The sequence below is a fragment of the Amblyomma americanum genome, chromosome 1 (genome assembly GCF_052857255.1).
Source record: "Amblyomma americanum isolate KBUSLIRL-KWMA chromosome 1, ASM5285725v1, whole genome shotgun sequence".
Lineage (NCBI taxonomy): Eukaryota > Metazoa > Arthropoda > Arachnida > Ixodida > Ixodidae > Amblyomma > Amblyomma americanum.
Window position 1 is genome coordinate 107,676,477 of NC_135497.1, and position 21,462 is coordinate 107,697,938.

The window sequence follows — 21,462 nt, forward strand, 5'->3', positions numbered from 1 at the left end:
ACATATAATCAAGTGCTGGAAAGATGCGCATTGTCCTTAGCTACGGAGTTATGGATTTCTGGCTTATATAGGCGTTGCCTAGTTCTTCAATGTGGGGCGCTCCAATTATTTAACAATATTCGTTCTCTTCCTTCTTGCATAACCGCACTTTTAAACCTTTAACCTTCAAATTATTCCTCGAAAAACATTCCAAAAACACCAAATTTCTGCCAAAAATGACTGTTGTCAGGCTTAAAACATGTGCTAAAGTGCGAAACCTGCTTTTCATAGACAACTACCGCCCTGTAGTGTTGAAAATTACAACCAACGTACTTGCAGACTGTAAGTCTTCTTTGGTAGTAGAATGCAGTGCAGTATCAGGCCAGACGAGTGTGACTGTCATGGGTGATATTAGTACGAGTACAGCTCATGGTTGAGGGGTTAAAGGGGCTCCGAAACACCTTTGGAGGAGAGCACATCAACACTCTCAATCACTGCATTGTGTCGTCATGAACACCTGAGCAAAATAATACACTTCTGCACGTAGCAGAGAACCCACAATCAAGCGCGAAAGTTGGCGAGCCCTTCCCGGCGACTTTTTCATGCTCGCACCCTCGTTCGTCGCTTGCACCTGCATATACAAGTTGAGAGCAGGCAATTGGGTAGATTCTTTCAGACGTCAGGCAGCTACCATGGCCGTGGCCAATAAGACGCATAGTTCCGGCGGGTCGGGAAGCTACGCCCCTGGAGTTAGGGCCGGCGGAGGAGCGGCAACCTTCCAGTGTGCAGACAGTGACGAGAGGAGAGGGAAAGGCGCGAACACGCTGAAATTCAAATTTTGACTAGAGATAACTCGGCTTCTACAAAGCGCATTAAAAAAAAAATTCTTGCTGAACAATATTCATGAAGAGGTATGCTTTAAAACATCCCAGGCATACCGCAACTTTATTAGAGCCTGTTTCATAGCCCCTTTAAAGGGCTAAAACCGGGTTAGCTCCTTTGGAGGACTACAGGCACAAAATTTAGTTTTGTGATTATGTACAAGACATTAGTAAATATTAATCACCACTTGAAATTTGCCTATGCATGGTAAATAATTCTTTCTCTTGCTGTTTGTTTCAATTTCAGCACCCTAGCAGCCGTTATGACTTCAAACTTTAGCTATAGGTCACGTGAGACGTGCAAAAACAGTGATTTTTTTAGCCACTTCTTTATTCTTTGCATTCCAGCTTTTGAGGCAGGCCGGCGTAAGGGCTTTAGTAAATTAGAATGAAGGAGCAGTGATTTTATCAGTTGTTTTTAGCCTTATGCGACTTAAGCTCAACTTTGACGTTATTGGCCACCGTTCAGCTGACATGAGAGAGGAAAATACGGTTCTGTATTATTTACCAGATATAGGCAAAGTCCTTGTATTGATCCATGTATACTAATGTCTCAAGCTCAAGAAAGCAGGTTACCAGAATTTTTGTCTATAACCTTTTACCCTTTTCTATAAGGTGCAAGTCAGTATGCATGTCTCACATGCATACTAATGACAAAATCTCTCAGAATAACTCTAGAAATTGAATCACATCACTTTCAAGCCTTTTTGCTGACTGGTTTTGTAGAGAAAAAGGGCACGCATTTGTATCAATGACTTCATAAAAAGACCTTGAACGTGGCGCTTATCCATACCTCAGATTTTGCGACATATATATGAAAAATTGCATTACAGCTGAAAATTGCTTAAAGGAGTATTATGAGGCATTCGGACTGATAGTAAAGGCACAAAAGCTGAACATTTTTTTCCAAGTTTTTTCTTTCCGCTAAAACCTGCCACGTTGAACTGTACACCTACGCTTATAAAACTACACAGAACACAAAGGACACCTATTATCGAAAGATAAAAACGCTCAAAATGGTTTATTTGATAGTTCGGTAGTATCCAGCGCTCAAGAATATAGTACTTAGGTGCACCGTTGTCCGTTTGCCGGCACTTGTAAATGTGGTAACACGAGTCCTGCTAAGGGTTAATCTCTGCAATGGGCTTCCAGTTGTAAGCACGTAATGGTTGATAGACTGCTTGTGTTCTCAGTCTGTTAATGCATGGCTTGCTTTGGCCATGCAGATTTTTCACTAGCCATTGGCAGATGGTAAACAGTAGGGACCTTGCAAGGACAGTAGTATTCATGTTAATGCCATGTAATCATATGATCTCTACCTTCTCACCTTTTTACTGCGAAGTTCAGTTGTAGCGCATGCCAACAGTTAAACTTGTAGAATGCCACATTAATTTTACATGGTCACTGCCTGGTTATCAACACTTTCTTGCAGAAAATCTTGAATGAGTATAAGCAGAATTGCATGAACAAGTATAGCATAGAACTCACTGTTTGGCTGTAGGTGCAGTGAAAGCTAGTTAATTAGACCCCCTTTAATTCAGAAATCCGGATAATTTGAACTACTGTATCCCGTCCAACACCTATGTAATTCTATGGCTTCAGACACTAATTTCGATGCTGTACTGGTCTCACATGATTAATTCCAACAGGCCCCCAACGGAGGCTGCGTCCAGGTATGACTGGCACGCCAAGAGACCGTTGTAGTAGCCCCACTCAAAACCTGAATTTCATGTTGCATAGTTGCTAAGACACTTCTAGCATGCGCGCGACGGCAGGCATGATGACGAGCAAGCGGTCCCATATCTGAGAACACTCCAACCGCTTAGTTTCAGTTTCGCTTTTCTGAGCTTTGCACTAGCCTGCGATGGCGGCTCTACCAGCCAGCTTCAGCCAGCCAATGTAACCCAGCTAAATTGAACTAGAAGAGAGAGTGTCTCAAATGAGAGCCCACTACTTATGCGAAAAAAAGGGTCATTTCTGCTTTCGCCACTGTGAATGTTATCCTTCCCTACGTGCCGTTTTAGAGGCGGCGTAGCCGGTCTGCTGCGTAGTGAAATGGTTAGTGAACTCTCTTCACACGTGGGAGACTAGGGTTCGATTCCGCTGGACCAACGTTTTCTTAGTTTTTTTTATTTGACCTTTAATCACATTGTGTTTGAATGCAGACAAGCTGTGCTAGATAAAACGAGCCGACTGAAAGCGAAGTTTGTTGAGCGCATGTCTCGGTTGGTTGCATCTCAAACTACCCATTCATGGAAAGTTGGCAAGCAAGCGTTTCGATGTTAGCGTAATGAAGAACGAGACGATGAGTATACAAGGGGTTAAGCTATGTGTTACGATTTTTCTTGTAGTTAACCACAGACCTCAATTCGACACAAATAGGTATAAAACCTAAATGAGCGGTGAAGAGATGTCATTCTTTCACAGTTCATGATCGTTGTGAAACAGAACACAAGAAGACGCAAACATTCTGCCTATGACAGGCAGGCCGTTTAGGCATACACTACAAACAAAGAGGTCTCAGTTGATCCACTTGTGTTTCAATTTTCCAGTTTCACAAGCTGAAAGAGAAAACATAGTACATGCAGATTGCATACAAAAACTTCATTCAGTGACAGAATACATCTGCGTGATACGCACTGTGCAGCAGGCAGACAAGCTGAACCAAAAAATTCCCAGCACTTTTTTTAGGCGGTGTTTGTCTTACTGATCTGCTATGGTGCAGATCGGAGCTTGGAGCGTATCATCGGGTTTGCTCTAAACGAGTATTCAAACTTGGCACTGTGTGGCACGGTCACATCCCGGAGACTATGCTCGGAGCGCGAGGTTCACTGCAGCAGTGAGAATGCACTGCACAAACTTTGGTTTTGGTTTTACAGTAAAATCTCGTTGCAAGAGATATTATTACAAGCGAGACTTGGTTATAAGAGGCATTTGAAAGTGGTTTGGTTGGTTTTCCTATGTTAACCACGTTAACAACATCGCATACAAGAGACATGGTTACAAGAAACACTCGGTTACTAAAGGCAACTTTTTTAGCTCCCTAGTGTAAATTCTTCATTATTTAGAAGAGATGCAACCCAGATAAGCTCACGCAATGCGGCAGACATCGTACAAACTCTTATGCGCTCCACTTTTCACTCCCTTGGCTCGATTCTGTTCCATTCTTCAGCTGGATGTCACACATCACATGGCTGCGATTATTGTCTCACTGCACCAAAATTTCCATTATTCTGTTTCTTTAATTGCAGTCGTGCTCCTGCGCCGTCTGTTGAGGTGAATTTATCTTGGGTTGGATTTCAGTCCCATCTTCCGCGGTGCCGGTCGCCTTGTACACCGGTAGTCAGACTGGTCGGACTCCGGAACTGTCGCTATGTTTACATGCGACGGCTCTGTTCGACGGTTTATCCACTATAGTTTCGCATCAGACACAAACTCAAGTGTCTAAAAGTCATGTTGAAGTGAAGTAATGTGTAGTCACATTAACAATTTCCTGTTAATGTGTGTGAATGTGTTTAAATGCACTTATGTCCTGCTGTGTAATAAACTGATCTAGTCAGACTGTTTTTTTAGAATTTTTAGCTACAAGAGACTTCTTTCTTGGGTCCCTTGAGTGTCTCTTGTAAAGAGGCTTCACTCTCTAGCTTGTCTGCATTCAAGCACAATGTGATTTAAGAAAGTTGCACTAGTGGGAATCGAACCGTAGTGTTCTGCGTGTGAAGAGAGTTCACTAACCACTGCACTACATAGCATACTGGCTGTGCCACCTCTGAAAAGGCGCCTAGGAGAGGATAACACTCACAGTGCCGCAAGCGGAAATGACCCTTTTTTGGCCTCAGTTTCGATACACAGGTGTCATAGGCATATGAGGCGCTGTCTTGTTCTACAGACTGTGCTGCAATTAAACGCGTGCTTTAGAATGCTTCTCTGAGCTAAACTGGTGAATTATTCGAGCTCAAATTTCGCCCAGAAATGGCATTGGGTTGGCGAAATTGTTTTATGCTACATTTGTTTGGGGTACTTGCCTGAATTGATAAAAAAAAAGTCTGATATTTCCATTGTCTACGGTGACGACGAAACAAAACGAGCCGTTGTCACGGCGATTGCACCAGCGGCGCCATATCGTTTGTAAGCCGCAGAGATTCGGTAAAGGAGGGGTTGGGGTTGTTCTGCAGGAGGTTTGGAGACTCTTCAAATGCTTTATCAGTGATCACAAAAAACTTAGCTTGGCCATAACTGCACTAAATTTCAAGTCTTTCATGAAAAAGCAGAGACGTAGGCAGAGAAATTTATATTGTAGTAATTAAATGCTGAAAACATTGCACACAGATCTTTTGTGTGGAGGACAGTTTGTCTTCCTCAAGGTGATTAAAAAAAATTGTAGAATATCTGCAGTTTAGAGGACAAAGTTTTTTTTTTACTTAGCGTGTGTTTTTGTTGCAAAATTTCAAAAATGCCTTGTTTGCGATGTAAAACTATGGGAGTCACTGAAGAATGTGAAAAAGCAAAGAAGTTGACAGAGAAGTTTATAGTGTAGAATTAAATGCTGAATACATTGCACACAGATCTTTTCTGTGGAGGACAGTTTGTCTTCAAGGCGATAGCGAAAATTGGAGAATATCTGAAGTTTAGAGGACAGTTTTTTTTTTTACTTGGCGTGGGTTTTTATTGAAAATTGCCAAAAATGCCTTGTTTGCGATGTAAAAGTGTGGGAGTCACTGAAGAATAGCATAGGCTTGCGTGCTGACTAAAATCTTTTATTTGTCTCAAGTAACGCAAATGTTTTATTTGAAGTTTGAAGTTTATTCATTCATTGGCAACAGATAACAGATTTGAATTATTGGTTCATCTAGCAAAGTCAGTGGCTGTGCTACATGTAGAACACAAAGCATATCGAAATCAAAAGGTGTAGTTGCAATGGCTATGAGTGTGACTAATATCAGTTGGGCACCACATGTATGGTGTCTGTGAATCAATTTGCTTTCAGCAACACCCCGCACAGTTACATTGTTTTGTTTGCTCTTGTTTTTGAGTCCAGTGCACACGGTTTAGTCCTCTCGGGTTAATGTTTCCATAAAGAAGAAGTGTAGCACGGACCTTTGGACTATATTATTAGACAGGAGTTTTCAGACATGTGAAATAATTCAAGTTGCAGTGGTAGCTTAGATTTATGGGATGCAGCCATGGCCCTTAATCTAGCCTCTGCAAAACATGCAGATGCACGAGCTACAGCATCTGAAACCCTAAATCTTTGTTTATATTTTAGCTGGTCATGGGTAGGGAGTGCTGAAGCTGTCTGGTATTAATAGATTAATTTTGTACAGTCAAATAACGTGGGCTGTTATGAGGGTTGTAATGAGCCAAGGCCCCTTATTGGCTGCGGTGGAAAATTTTAAATTCTGCAAATCCAAAACAATCCGCATTTTCCACAATTTTTAAACGCGCTTCGCGTACTCCACATGTACCTTCACTAAAATTGAAAGTGGCTGTTGCAATCCAGCATTTCTTAGTGCTTGATATTCTCTTCACTTAAAGTTTAGTGCTTGTTTGATACAATGCTCCCAAAGCAGACCAAATAATCTTTGATGATGTCTCGGTGTGCAGTCTCGCACCTGCTGTGGTGGCCTTGCCTGCAAGTGGGATACAGCCCTGCAGAAGTTTGGCACCTGTCTGCCAAACTGCCTGAAGCGGGCAGAGTGGTTGAGAGAGAACAAACGCAGGTTAATGATATCCTAGTCAAAATCAAGAGGAAGAAATGGGCTTTGGCAGGGCATGTAATGCAAAGGCAAGATAACCGCTCGTGAAATGGTTTTTGGAATGGAAGGTGAAATGGTTTTTGAAAATTCGAAAATTCAGATTCAAAACACTGAAGCTTCTAGGTAAAGGATGCAAAGTAGTTTTGCGCTAGCATTTAAAATGGTGATGTATTACTGATCAAAACCGTGACAATGTTATGGCTTCTCCTCACTGCCTAGGATGAAACTCGTGGTGACGTCATTGTTGCCGAAATTTCAAGTGTCCGCTGCTTTCGGCTACATGACGCCATGCGTCTTCCAATGCCACCAAACAATGCTTCGTGAGCTTTACCTTTGAGGCATTAATTTTCTTCTTTGAAATAACAGCTTCTTTGCCGGAAACATAGCGCCACAGTACGTGACGTCATCATTGCAGCCTCTGCCCATTGCTGTGTACTGCAGAGAAGCCAGAATGCCGACGCCGCTTTAGTCGGCGATTATGGCACCATTTCAAATGCTAGCGCAAAAAGATTTCGCATGCTTTACCAGCAAGTTTCACATATTCGGCTCGTTTAAAATCATCGAATTCTAAAACCTCTTCAGTTGCACTTTAAGGGTAATGGAGTGGATTACAAGAGAAGGCAAGTGTAGCAGAGGGCGACTGAAAGTTAGGTGGGAGGATGAAATTAAGAAGTTTGCGGGCATACGGTGTACGCAGCTGGCAAAGGACAAGGATAATTGGAGAGACATGGGAGAGGTTTTTGCCCTGCAATGGGCGTAGTCAAGCTGATGATGATTTGTTCCCGAATGGCCTGGTATTGCAACAAGAGGAAGATCCCAGAATGGATGCTGGGCATTACTTGAAACTGAAAATGTATTTTGCTGCTACTGATATTTCTTTCAAAAAGCAATGGTATCATGACTCTTCTTCAAAGCCATGGTGACATGGCTGTGACAGAAGCGCACTGGAACAAGCTGGTGCAGCAGCCACTGCAATAAACCGCATGGTGGCACATCGAAATTCTCATGATGGTGTTGCCGTCTTGCATCACAGCTGTAAGTTAGGGTGGTGTGGTGTCGGTGGGTCCCTTCCACTTCAGGCTACAGATTTTCAGTTTCTCGCTTGCTTTGCCAGCTCTCGCTTTGATGAAACTCCCCTGCCAACTTGCCCAGGCTGTGGGAAATGGTTATTTTTATCTCTTCCTCGGGGCTCCCACAAGTCCCCCTCACTTTACTGCGACATGTTTTCATGCTTACTTGCTTTGACTCTAGCAAAGTGAGCTGTTTACTTGACATCGATGCTAGACAGACTGGTCTCACTGCGACTCTGTTGCAACCCCATAAACCTTGCTTTAGAAGAGTGTGTGTGCTTCACTAGAGCTACCATGCTTGATGCACCAGCTTACTCTTGTGAAGAGGGAAATAAGCATATCAGGACATCACCAATACTTCATTCGTTACCAGATTATAGCTTTGAAGAAAATTCAGAAGATTAATCACATGGCCATTGTTCTTTCACATTCCTTACGATGTCTACAGCAACATTAACAAAAAGGGAGGGAATGTGGCAGGTAACGCACGATTCCGTGAAAAATACTGAAATCTGATTTTCATGAAATCGTAGAAAACGTAGGGGCCTAGCTATGACTATATTCAAGCCCATTGAGCCTGATGAAGTTGCCCGCGTCATACAAGTGTTAACGCTAATGGTGACCTGCATGTAAAAAATATCGAATTCCTATAGGATGTTGATGGGCCCCCAAGAAAGGGAGTGCCAACATATAAATCATTAGTATTCATAGTAATGCCTGTTACTCTAGCGAGTAGTGTAATGATTGAGAGGAGTATTAACACATTAGTGCAGGAAAACTTGAGTGTAAATTCATTTGCTGGCTGTTCTCTTTGAATATTCAACTGATAAGGTTAGCATCTGGTAATCAAATTCTTCAGTTAGCCACTGTAATGTTCAGAGCAACTTGTATGAAATAGGGACCAAGATGATGTGGTTAATTCATCATGGTTGTTGAGGCTTCTTGGAATCTTGCACTTTTATTGTAGCTATCTTCACTGTGGAGAAAAAAGAGAAAAGACATGAATAATTGTGGCACTTTAGAAGAGCGACATGACTAATAAGCACAGTACAAATTCACTCCAGCAAAGTTCCTTTTAGCAACACTTGTTGGCCTAGTTGGTAAGCCATTATCTCAGAAGATCCAGTGCAAAAGGACAGCGGACAAGAATGAAGGAGGACGACATGGACAGAAGCGATGCACATTAAACTTTATTTTGGAAGAAACTAGTGCAACATATCTATTCAGTTTCATGTCAGGGACCCTGACGCACAAGCAGAGCAAGACCATTTAGATATGATAATGACTTAGGTTATAAAAGGAGCGGCACAAGTAAGAAAAACCTACACAGCTCTTTATTATAACACATCAAGAAAAGAAATTAAGGAGTGCGAATATGAATGGCCAACAAGTAAAAAACATGATCTTAAAAGCTGAAAATGATAAAAGGATAAAAAGTGGAAGGCCAAGAAGTAACACAGCAAAAAAAAAGCTAAAAAGACCAATGAAGATTAAATCCAAGTTTTAGGCCAAGTTGGTCTTCTTAGTTTTTTGCTGTGTTACTTCTTGGCCTTTCACTTTTTATTCTTTTGTCATTTTTAGCTTTCAAGATCATGTTTTTTTACTTATTGGCCGTTCATCCTGAGTCATTGCCATATCTAAATGGTCTTGTTCTGCTTGTGCATCATGGTACCTGACAGGAAACTGTATAAAATCGTTACACTGGTTTCTGCCGAAATTAAGTTGAAGGTGCAGCGCTTCTGTCCGTGTCCTCCTCCTTCATTCTTGTTCGTTGTGCTTTTGCGCTGGTTCTTCTGAGATCAAAGTTCTTTTGTGCTTGCCAGTATGTGAGACAGACAGGCTGATGTGAATGCTGTGCAGTTAAACAAAACAGATAATATACTTGTGCATAGCTTCCTCAAATTTCTGCAACACTTGCTGTTAGTCTAGTTGGTCTTCCATGATTTTGATGAACCAATGCAAAGAACACAATGAACTAGGCAAGCAAAAGGACGACGACAGGCTTCCAAGAGAGGGCGGTACGGGTACGTGTACTAGTTCATCAAAATTTAAAGTTCAGTATCTGCATTGGCTTGTTGAACTGATTTGCATCAGTGGGATGAAATTTTCTTTTGTGCTATTCCTTTTGTCTCTCTAAAGAAGTTTGATCTAATGCAGGCTGGGCTGAAGCTTGGACCTCGTGTGATTCAGACCTTTCTTCTGTGCAAGCATGCCCCCACCCCTCCCCATTATTTTTTTTTCTCCTGTAAAAGTAAAATATAGGACATGCTTTCGTCTGATTGTAGGGATCCAGCTGCTAGAAAGAAGAAAATTGCTGCAGACACAGAAACCCTGACTAGCCTTGAATCTGCTGTTGTAGACTTCCAACGCAAGCTGTCTGTCATCGAGGAGAAAGTCAAATTAGTACCTCAAATCAGGGACGCCCTTCAAAAAATTCTGACAACTGCAGACGAGTGTGAAGCCAAGTTTGACGAGATAATGGAACTCCGGGAGAGCAAAGAAGTCGAAGCAAAGAAGCGGTGAGTGTAGGCCTCTGTATTGTAGGAATGGTTTTTTTTTTACCTACCCTTTCTTCACTTTACCTTAATAGGCTTACAAAACATACTTTTGTTAGTTGTGTGCGAATGAAAAGGCGGCAAGCTGAGCAAAAGTACTAATGTCCCCGCAGGGGGGTATCTGCAGTTTGCAGACATTGGTGAGTGGCGACACCACGGGTTCCCGAACATCCGCAGGGACATCCCCTCAGGGGGATGATGGTGAACAGTGCATCACCACGGACCCGGGCACCCGCGCCTGGCCGTGCGTGGCATCGCCGTGTCCGGGAAAAAGGGGATCCTGGTGGTTGAGCCGATGCCGAGCATTTGGACCTTTAAGGCCCCTCAGTGAAGGCAACACACCACTTTGGCCCCAGCTTCCCGTAGACGGCACCTCCGGCCTGACCTAAGCGGGGGAAATCGGCAGTTGCCTTTTCCTGTCCTCCTCTCCATCTTTTACTTTCCTATTTTCTTTCTCACAACTCCTGTCTCCTCCTCTCTTCCCGTTTTTTTTTCTTACAGTTTTCATAGGCGGCTAGGGTTAACCTTGTGTGGCGTAACTACCCTGAGTTGCCCAGCCCATATTTGGTTATAGCAGTGGTGTACAGCTGGCGTGGGCATGACTTGTTTTTAAGTTCCTGTCCTGTCCCCTCATTGGGCTCTATGGTGGGCGGCTGGCACCATGGCCGAACAATACACATATTTCATGGCTTCCCCCCCTGTCACCACTTTGCGCACTTTTGCGTGCGTTCCCAGACACCCTTAGAGCGTGTGGGGGTAGCGGTCTCGGTCACAGAGGAGATGCCCTCGACTCAGCGTGGCAAGCTCAGCCGGAGACCAGCTACCAAGTGACAAGGGGGTTGGTCGTTTGGTGCCCAGCTTTCGCCGGTCGCAAGCCAGAGAATGGGTCGGAGCCAAAGAGTCGCAAAACAAAACAAAGTTTATTCAGCTAAGAGACGATACAGAGGAAGTTACAATCACTCATACGAGCACATACAAAGTGATTCACAAATACAATGCAACACATGCAAGGTAACAATTCAACAAAATCTTTGCACCTAAGTGCAGTAACACAGAGAAAGACAAATAAACAAAACACAATTTGTTCACCGGGCACTGCGACAGTCCGATGACCTGAGGAGCACGACGGGGCCGATCGGCAGGCTGGCGCACGTTGCCTTGCTGGTCCTTGGCTGGTCGAGTGGTGTTCTCCCGGGAGTCGAGCGGGCGCGCTTCTCGGAAGCTTGTACGGCGGCTCGGGCTCACAGACGGCGGTTGCAGCCCCTCATTTATAGGCGCGGACCGCGTCTGTTTGTTCTTCGCGCCAGGTCAGGCGCGCACATACACGCAGCTTTAACCGCACAAACTCCTTCTCCTTGCGCCGGGCGTTGGTCGAGCGCGGAAACCACCTTCTAGAACAGTCTAGGTCATTCGCGGCATGCTGAGTCATGGTGCGGGAGCGAAGGGTAGAGGGAGAGGGTTGGTGCTGTCCAAGTTACCCCCTTTCCGTCGACAAGCAAAAACTTCAACATTCGAGAAAAATCGACGCCGCACGTGGCCATGCCCCCGTGGCGCCGCGCCGGCGAGCTGAGTGGAAAGTTACAACCGCCGGGGTTCCTTTCCCGTTGTTATTGTTTTATTTTACTGCGCGCGGGCACAATTGCTTAGGCACAGCGGCAGTTTTTTTTTTTCAAAAATGCGCCGAATTTTGCGACACCCTCCCAAAAAAAATGATTTCCCTCAAAAAAGAGTGTAGACCGATTTAACCTCACAATGCTTCCAGAAATCGAAAGAAACTTTCCTAAATTTCATGTTGTACACAGTGAACAGACAGAAAAAAACGCTCGAATACTATCACCATTCCTGGTAGCAAAAAGCCTGACCGCTGCCTTGGACACGGGTTACAAACTAAAAAAATGCCTAGTGGCGACCTCCTACTGGAGCTCAAAGACAATGCCCAATTTTCGATACTCTCCACCATAGTATCAGTTGGGGGAACCCCAGTCTCAGTCACTCCACACCGATCCTTGAACACCATCCGTGCACCGATCCTTGAACACCATCCGTGGTGTCATTTCTGAAACAAACTTCATCCACCTTACTGAAGAAGAAATCCTTGAGGGCCTCAAAGACCAGAATGTCATACATGTGCATCACATCAAAATAAGGAAAAATGACAGTGAAATGCCTACACAGCATCTAGTACTGACTTTCAACTCAAGCACACTCCCGGAGTCCATAGAAGCAGGTTATTTGAAAATAAATGTCCGTCATTACATACCAAATCCACGAAAATGTTTCAACTGTCAAAGGTATGGTCATGGGTCACAAAGCTGCCGTGGCCACAAAACTTGCACTAAATGCGCTTCAAAGGAGCATGCTTCTGAAAACTGTTAAGGAGCAGCACTTCGCTGCGCAAACTGTGAAGGTGATCACCCTGCATATTCAAGGTCATGTCAAACATGGAAGAATGAGAAAGAGATAATTACAATGAAGACAAAAAAAAAAACATCACTTTTAAGAAAGCAGGACGACTATTCCACACGAAGAACACTTTCACCTTGTCAGCAAAAACAAACTTCGCTGATGTGGTGCACAGGGGCGGTGCACCACACAGCATTCCGGCATCTGCCCAGTCCGCTTTTACCGAGCCTACGGTAGGGCCATCCACGCCCCAGGCAGGGACAGCGAAGGCTGCTCTGCCATCTCCAAAGCAGGGAGTCCCAGCCCACGGGTCGGCACCCTGCTGGACTTCCCCCCGACAGGGAAGGCCTGAAACTAACGCATCCGCGGCTTCGTGGTCCTCCAGCACCTCTGGTGAGGTGACGGATATAACTTCCACACCACCTGCTTTACAGCGGCGGAACAGCTCTCTCGAGCGAAAAAAAGACAGAGCCCTGATAACGGGCCCAGAATAGTAAATTCCTTCCGTTCCATTTCCACCCAAAAACACAAACATGGCTTTTGTGGTTCAATGGAACTGTAGAGGACTGTTCAGGAATTGCAGTGACATAACACATATTCTAGGGCCAATGTTGCCTTTAGCTTTGTGCCTTCAAGAGACTAATCTGGGCTCTAAACATGTGAATATCCTAAAACATTATAAAACCTTTCGACGCGATCGCGAGCAGGCAAATAGACCCTCGAGAGGCGTCGCAATTGTCATTCAAAGCACAATTGTCATCCCTGCTCAAGAAATCAAACTTAATACAAAACTTGAGGCAGTTGCGGTTAGCGTCGTAACCTACAAAACGATAACAATATGCTCTGTATATCTTCCCCCACACATCACATTAACAATATAAGATTTAGAAGGCCTGATTAATGAACTGCTGGAGCCATATCTGGTAGTTGGCGATTTTAACGCTCACTCCCCGTTTTGGGCAAGCGAACGCAGTGACTCTAGGGGCCAAATAATTGAAGATTTTATCCTCGCAAATAATGTCTGTCTTTTAAATACAGGAAAAGCCACTTATTGTTGCCCAAGCTCAGCAAAAATGAGCTTCCTTGATTTAGCTTTCGCATCACCATCTCTTTTTAACGATTTTAAATGGGATGTTTTTAAATGACCCTCTGGGAAGTGATCACCTACCTGCTGTCTTCAGGCTCTCATCTTCTACTCCAGTCACCTCCACAAGACCACGGCGCTAAAAAAATTCACCTCGCCGACTGGTCACTTTTTACAAAAAGTGCCACTCTCGAAAAAGAATTTTCTGAAGACCTCAGCATAGATGAAATTAATGAAAGGTTTACTACATGCATAATATCAGCTGCAACATTCGCTGTACCACAAACAACAGGACTCGTACACAAGAAACACAAAGTATGGTGGACACAAGATGTACATTAGCAAAAAAAACAGGAAAACAAGGCATGGGGCACCCTCCGTCGGTACCCCACTGCAGAGAACTTACTTGCCGTTAATAGGGCCAAGGTGAGAGCACGGTACGTGCGCAGGAATGCAGAGAAAATCTCCTGGCAGAAATATGTATCCTCAATAAATAGTTCAATACCATCAAAGAAAATGCGGGAAAAAGTTTGTAAATTCACTGGTGACCATACTCTCTTCACACTTCCGCTCTTGACAACACCCGGTATGCAAACATCATTAGAAGAACAGGCCAATTTACTGCACGAGCACTTTGCTGAAGTCTTCAAGGTCATACAACCACACAAACGCATTCCAGAAACACAAAGCTATAGCTGAAAAACAAAAACTTCCATTTGGAGCAGGCATGCATGAAGACTACAACCAGCCCTTCACACTCCAGTAATTAAATAGGGTATTATCTTCTGGTAAAAAGACAGCACCAGGCCCAGACAATGTGCATTACACTATGCTTGCCCATCTCTCTGAGGCTGCCGTGCAAGCATTGTTGAAATTCTTTAATAAAATATGGACAACTGGGAAAATACCTGAGGAGTGGAAGAAAGCAATAATAATACCTTTTCTGAAACCCGGAAAACCACCAACTAGTCCGAACAGTTACAGACCGATAGCCCTCACCATCTGCATTGCTAAATCTTTTGAAAGTGTAATAAACATTAGGACTCGCCTTCGTACTCGAATCTCGGCAACTATTAGATGTACATGAATATGGATTCAAAAAAGCATGCTCAACCACTGATCACCTTGTCCGCCTAGAAAACACCATCCGGGAGGCTTTCATCCACAAGCAGCACTGTATCAGGGTTTTCTTCGACATGGAGAAGGCCTACAATACCACGTGGAAGTTCGGCATCCTCCATGACCTAGCAGAGCTAGGTATCCGAGGCAGGATGCTGAACTGCTTGAACGACGTCCTGGCTAACCGCACATTTAGAGTCCACCTAGCCACAACTTTCTCCATGATTTTCACCCAAGAGAATGGTGTACCCCGGGGTTGCATTCTAAGCACGACACTCTTCGTAGTGAAAATGAATTTGTTAGCCAAAATAATACCCAAGCTATAATGTATTCGGTTTATGTAGATGACCTACAGATAGCATGCACTTCCTCCAGCATGTCGTCCTGTGAGAGGTAAATACAAATCGCACTAAATAAACTGGCTGCTTGGGCAGAGAGAAATGGGTTCAAGTTTTCTCCTCAAAAAACAGTCACTGTTCTGTTCTCATTGTGACGAGGCCTATAAGTCAATCCCAACCTATACTTGAAATAAGCCACCCTACCAATTAAACGAGAACATAAATTTTTAGGAGTCACTTTTGACAAGAACCTCACATTTCTACCACACGTTAACAACCTTGAAAGCATCCCAAGCCCTCAATGTATTAAAGGTGCTCTCGCGAAAACGGGGGGGGGGGGGGGGGGGTCTGATAGAGCATGCCTATTACGCATCTATCGCTCTCTGGTACGCTCCAAGCTGGACTATGGCTGCATAGTATACGGTTCAGCAAGAGCATCCTACTTGAAACGACTGGACCCTGTTCATAATCTTGGTCTGCGCCTATCAACTGGAGCATATAGGACATCCCCGATAAACAGTCGTTACATTGAAGCTAATGAGCCTGCACTAGAGGATAGAAGGGTCACACTTACATGTGCATACGTCCTAAAAACCCGTTCTCTTCCTAAGCATCTCTGCCATCCCATTGTTACCAAGGGCCCATCTAAAAGATTATTCAACAATAAACCACCATTCATCCGGCCACTAATAATGCGCTTTGAAGATAAATGTTAAGAGTTAGCAGTACTATATCCCCTGCCGAATATTGCACAAAAATATGAACATTTGCCACCATGGTACAGCCTTCCTTCAGTATGTGACTTCACGCTGACACACTTACATAAAAAGGAAATTCCATATGAGCTCATATTACAAGAATTATTTGCACTACAAGAAAAATATGACACCTTCACTAATTTTACACTGATGGCTCAAAAACAAAGTCATGTTGGAAGTGCAGTAATTCAAGGAAAAAATGAAAAAATGATACGACTGCCTCAGTATGCATCGTTTTTTTACTGCCGAGTGTCATGCCATGTTTATAGCCGTAGAACAAATGGTAAAAGAAAACATTAAAAACAGCGTCATTTACACCGATTCACTGAGTATGCTCAAAGCACTGCACTCTAGAAATGCTGCTGAACCCATAATAGGAAAGATCATACATAACGTAGTTAAAATCTCAAAGCAAAAACATAACATTATATTCTGCTGGGTACGTAGCCATGTTGGAATTTTGGGTAATGAGAGAGCAGATGTTTGCGCAGCACAAGCTCGAATTGGTAAAATGAAACAAGTTAACATACCACACAGGGATTTTTTGAATAAGTGGCAGGTTGCATGGAAAGAACAGGCAAACAACAAACTGCGTTCTATAAAGCCCATTTTAGGAGAATGGAAATCATGTAGACATCAAGAACGTTTCACTGGAGTTATTTTATGTCGGGTACACATTGGACACACACATCTTACGCACAATTTCTTACTGACAAAACAAGACACACCTCTCTGCGAAATGTGTGGCGATGAACGCACGGTAAACCACATTTTAATTTCATGTACAAAACTGGAACAACTGAGGAAAAATATTTTACAGCATTCTACAATGAATACATCCCATTGCACCCCAAGTTGCTTTTAGGTGATCACGCACTGGTTGATTTTTCAAGTATTTTTAAGTTTCTTTGAGAAGCCAATGTTTTAAATAAACTCTAGTTATAAAAAGCGTGACAAATAACAAAAACCTAACCTTGTGTTTGGCGCATCATAGCCCCAATTGCTTTTGTGCCATTAAAATCAATATAACTAACTAAAAGCACTAATATGTAGGGTGCCTAGTGGTCACGCTGCTCTTGGATGCATTTCAACATTCTTCTGCATATCTGAATGCACTGCTTGGTAGTTGGCTTTATTATGTGGCCAAATATTTATTGCAAAGGGGGATTAATATGCGATGCACAAATATGTGGGTTGTGATGCTTGCTGTCAATTGAAGCTGTACCACTCTATACATGTAGGATTAAGGTGGAGCATGCAAAACACATGCTAAAAAAAAAGCTGGAGCTCATGGGTGAAGAGGAAGTACGTCTTGGCCGTAGGACCATACAGCCACATAATGCTAGCCTTCGGTATCGTGAGCAGCGCAACAAGGATGCCGAGACGCATTACCAGGAACTTGTAGAGCATCACAAGCCTGCCCCAGCTGCTGAAGATGCAGAGGTACCATTTTTATTGTTTTTGCAATTGTTAGTTCTGATCTGACATGTGCTGAAGATAAGCTCAGTTAGCATCTTCTTGCGTGAAAAATGCCAACTTTTAGGTCACCTTTGTTATGTGCTTTTTGTTTCTTGGTTCAAAGGCGTTTGCGCATTTTTAATTTTTTGACATTGAATATATTATGGCATGTCTTTTAGTTTGTTATTAAGCTGTGATCTGGCATGTCATAATTACTGTTTATTGTTGGTCAACGTTTCAAATAAAATTCACTGGTGAAATGCATGTATTCTGTTAGGGAGAAAAGGAACTACTGTAGATAACAAGAGCTCACATGGCTCGCCATGTGTCTGATTTTGCAGTCGCTGCTTTGAGAAAGAGCAAAAAATCAAAGCTTTTTTTTTTGTCTGCTTGAATCTTGTTCAAGTGGTGTCATATTATTGCATCCTTCATAGCCCGTATAGTCTAACGTTTGACGGAATACCGTCTGGTCAGGATGAAGCATAATAACAAGGTGAAGTTTGGGTCACTGACGAAGTCACAAACAAACGAAAATGACGTTTCGTGTCCCTACGGGATCCTTGTTCACAATAAGACTGTCAAGGAAGAGGGCGAGATTATATAGTCTTCAGGGTTGTTCCTAATCTTTTTGCATAGATATGATGAAGAGAGCCTTGATTCCTGCTCAAGGTATCTTTCGTCGTCTGGATGACTAATCATTCTCGATGCAGTCTTTTCAAATTATTCCTTTGTGTGGCTACAATCTCCGCCTCGCCCCAGGCTATCTCGTGGCCAGTGGTCTGCACGTGCTCGGTGATAACGTTCTTTAATGCGCGGTTGTTCTTTACGTCACCTTGGTGATCTTTCATTCGTCCTTTATGTTGACAAGTTCGGCAAATAGCTTGCTTGTTGGCACGTGGGCGATGTGCACTCCGTGCTTCCTGAAGATTCAGGAAAGGGTTTCACTGATTCCAGGTACATAAGGAACTGCAGCACGCTTCATGTTTTTAGCGGTTCTATCTCGTTGCCCCCTCGTGCGTTGCAAGCTTTTTGATATATTGTTCACAAGATTCCTGGGGTAACCGTTTCGCTCGAGATCCCATTTTACCACCTTAAGTTCGTTGCTGAAGCTTGCCGGGTCTGCGCAGACACTTCTTGCACGGTTCACTAGTGACGAGACAACTGATCGTTTGTGAGCCAAGGGGTGGGACGATTCAAAGTCGAGATATCGTCCGGAGTGCGTCGGCTTTCGGAACACGCTAAAACTTAAGCGGCACGTGTCATGCTTGACGTTGATGTCCAAAAACGGGATGCTGCCATTCATTTCCTCTTCCACGGTAAAATTTATAGATGGCTCTGTGGCATTGAGATGCTCAAGGAAGCTTTGTAGATGCTGCTTGTTCAGAATGCAAAAGCAGTCATCCACGTACCTCAGGAACACCTTTGGACGTGGCTTGAATGAGTTCAGGACTTTGCTTTCAATGGCTTTCATTGTAAGGTTGGCAGCTGTCACTGAAATTGACGCTCCCATAGCAGTACCAGAAATCTGCTTGTACAGCGTACCGTTGTAAACGAAATACTTGTTAGCCAGGCAGAAGCGAAGGAGTTCAGTGATTTCGCTTACTTCCAATGGCGTACGATCGGGGAAGGATGGATCGTTCTTCAGGGCCTCTTTGCAGGCGTGTACGGCAAGTTCGACCGGAACACTCGTGAACAATGAGCAAACAGCGAATGGCACAAGTATATCGTTTTCATCCAGGGTAACGTCCTTAACCTTCTCAATAAAATCTTGCGAATTCTTGATGTGCATTGCTGACTTTCCCACCAATGGAGCCAAAAATTTGTGCAGGTATCCTGACAATTTGAAAAGCAGGGATCTTGTGTAATCCACGATTGGTCTGAGCGGAGTTCCAATTTTTCGGATCTTGGGCAAACCGTATATAGAAGGAGCCGATCCATTTGTGCAAAGAACCCTGTAGTAAAGCTTCTTTTGAGAAGTGGGGAGACCACTGAATATGTCCGAAAGGATTTTTTTGAGACTTGACTGCACTTTTGAAGTCGGGTCCCGAAACGTCATTTTCGCTTGTGACTTGGTCAGTGATGCAAACTTCACCTTGTTATTATGCTTCATAGCCCATATGTTGCTTTGGGACGTTAAGTCCCACAATTTAAAATTTAACTTCATTGAAAGGTTGAGGACTTTTCCATTACAATTTGTGTAGAGCTTAACCAGAAAAAATCCAAAGCATAGGAAATTTCCGTGGAGCCTTGGCATATCGCAGTTCCATTTTGAGAGTGCTGGCTTTTTAGCAGAGGCAAGTATGCCCCTCTTCTTCTCAAGACTATCCAAACCATTCATGAAAACATGTCACTGTAAATTATATGCAGACTACTAACATTATCAGAGTTCTGCATATACTACATGAAAATTCTTGTCTAGACCTTTTCAGTGGTGTGCGTTTTGTGGATCCACCCACAAAATTTGGGACATGTGGTCCACTGAAGCTCCCAAATGTTTGACTGGGTGTGTGGTGCCCTCTGTGGTGAGATATGGCAACTACAGGTACAGTCTTTGTCAAAAGTATGAAGCCCAAGGGGTTCGCTCCTGAGCCTTGCTATGCGGCTCCTCTTGCATGGTCAGGGACCCTAATCTCACAAAGGTGGGAGGAACTTGTGTCAACCATCCCAAGCTTACAACTGTCAAATGTGCTTAAAAGCCCCGCTACACGGCTTTGAAGCAACCCCTTGGGCTGTATATTTTTGACAAAGACTGTACATGTGCGCAGAAAGCTGTGCCACAGTCGTGGACATCTTTAGTGTGCGATTTGGGAGCAAGGTTTTTTCAGCAATCAAGCAACAAGCTTGACGGTGTGTGAAATTGGGGAAGAAGCCAATATGGGGCCAATTGTGGAGAGGATGCAGCACATTTTTCCTTTTCCTTCTGCTGAGCTTCTAAGAGAGCCTGAAAGATGGGGGCAAAGGCAGTTGAACACACATAAAAGAGTAGACTCACTGCAGAGCTGTCATCAGCTGATGTGGCAGCCACTAAATGCTAAATTGCATGCATGCTCTGTCATTGGCACTGGATAGCTTACCATTGACTGCAACTTCTCCCCTCAGCAGGCAACACTGTGCTTACTCGTGTAATATCTGCACTTTTTTCCTAAAATTAAGGCTTCAAAAGGGGGTGGTGCACAAATTACACGGAGATTTCGTGAACATGTCCTAAAGAGCTCTACAAAGGTCATAACGAGAAATGTGTGCCGTATATTGCAGTGTGTATGTCGACCCCGCAACTTGTGCCCCTCACTGGCCAAAAAAAAAAAGTTTTCTCCAGCTACAAGTCTACACATTCCTCCTACCCCCCCCCCCCCCCCCCCCCCCCTCCTTTCTTCCATTCTGCCCCAGCCCCGCATTTTGTAGTTCCCCACTCTTGATGGCATGATGGCGTGTGCGCAACTCAGAGCAATAAACACAGAACAATACAGTCATAAAGCCAGCAAGCAGACAAGACGATAAAATGGCGCCCTCGCATGAGGCCCGGCTAATAGAACAGCCAACGGTTCAGTAGTTTCAGATTCTGGAGTGATGCATGCTCTGGAGGTTACCGGAAGTTTGCTCTCGCAGTGGTTCGTATGGCAAAGCGATCGCTGAAGCGAGCGAGCCAGATAAATTGTGTGCAACTGACTTTTTTTCACACTACTTACTTGCCTTTCGCTGCCACATACAGCGACGTGACCATGCCGATTTTCCCAAGCCTGCCCTGTGCGCAGCCGTGTGCGTGCTGATGTGCTTGCGCTGCAGGAAATGAAAAATATGCGAGTAATAGGTAGTTTTTTTTTTTACAAATCCAGGTAATAAATATGGGGTGTGCAAATTATGCGAGTAAATATGATATACAAGGCAGGCAATAGTAACTGTAGTGTTAAGTTTTGGCTGCCAGGCACAAGATCACAAGTTCAACTATGACTGCTGTGGCCACATTTCAGTGGTTGTAAATGTACAAGTGCCTGTGTACTTGGATTTCAGTACGCATTCAAACAACCCCAGGTGGATGAAATTAATCTTGAGTCTTCCAATAT

At 43.8% G+C, this 21,462-nt stretch overlaps 1 protein-coding gene across 8 annotated transcripts in view; it reads left to right on the top strand.

The window, feature by feature from the left end:
• LOC144113417 (uncharacterized) overlaps positions 1-21,462 on the top strand; it is a 63,006-nt gene that overhangs the window by 7,321 nt on the left and 34,223 nt on the right. For all 8 annotated transcript variants that reach the window (XR_013310793.1, XM_077646485.1, XM_077646486.1 and 5 more), the window contains exons 5-6: positions 9,972-10,205; positions 17,185-17,386. Coding sequence is in view for 7 of the 8 variants with exons in the window: in XM_077646485.1 (XP_077502611.1) it covers positions 9,972-10,205; positions 17,185-17,386 (436 nt within the window). In the remaining variant the exon portion in view is untranslated. The remainder of the gene's footprint in view (positions 1-9,971; positions 10,206-17,184; positions 17,387-21,462) is intronic.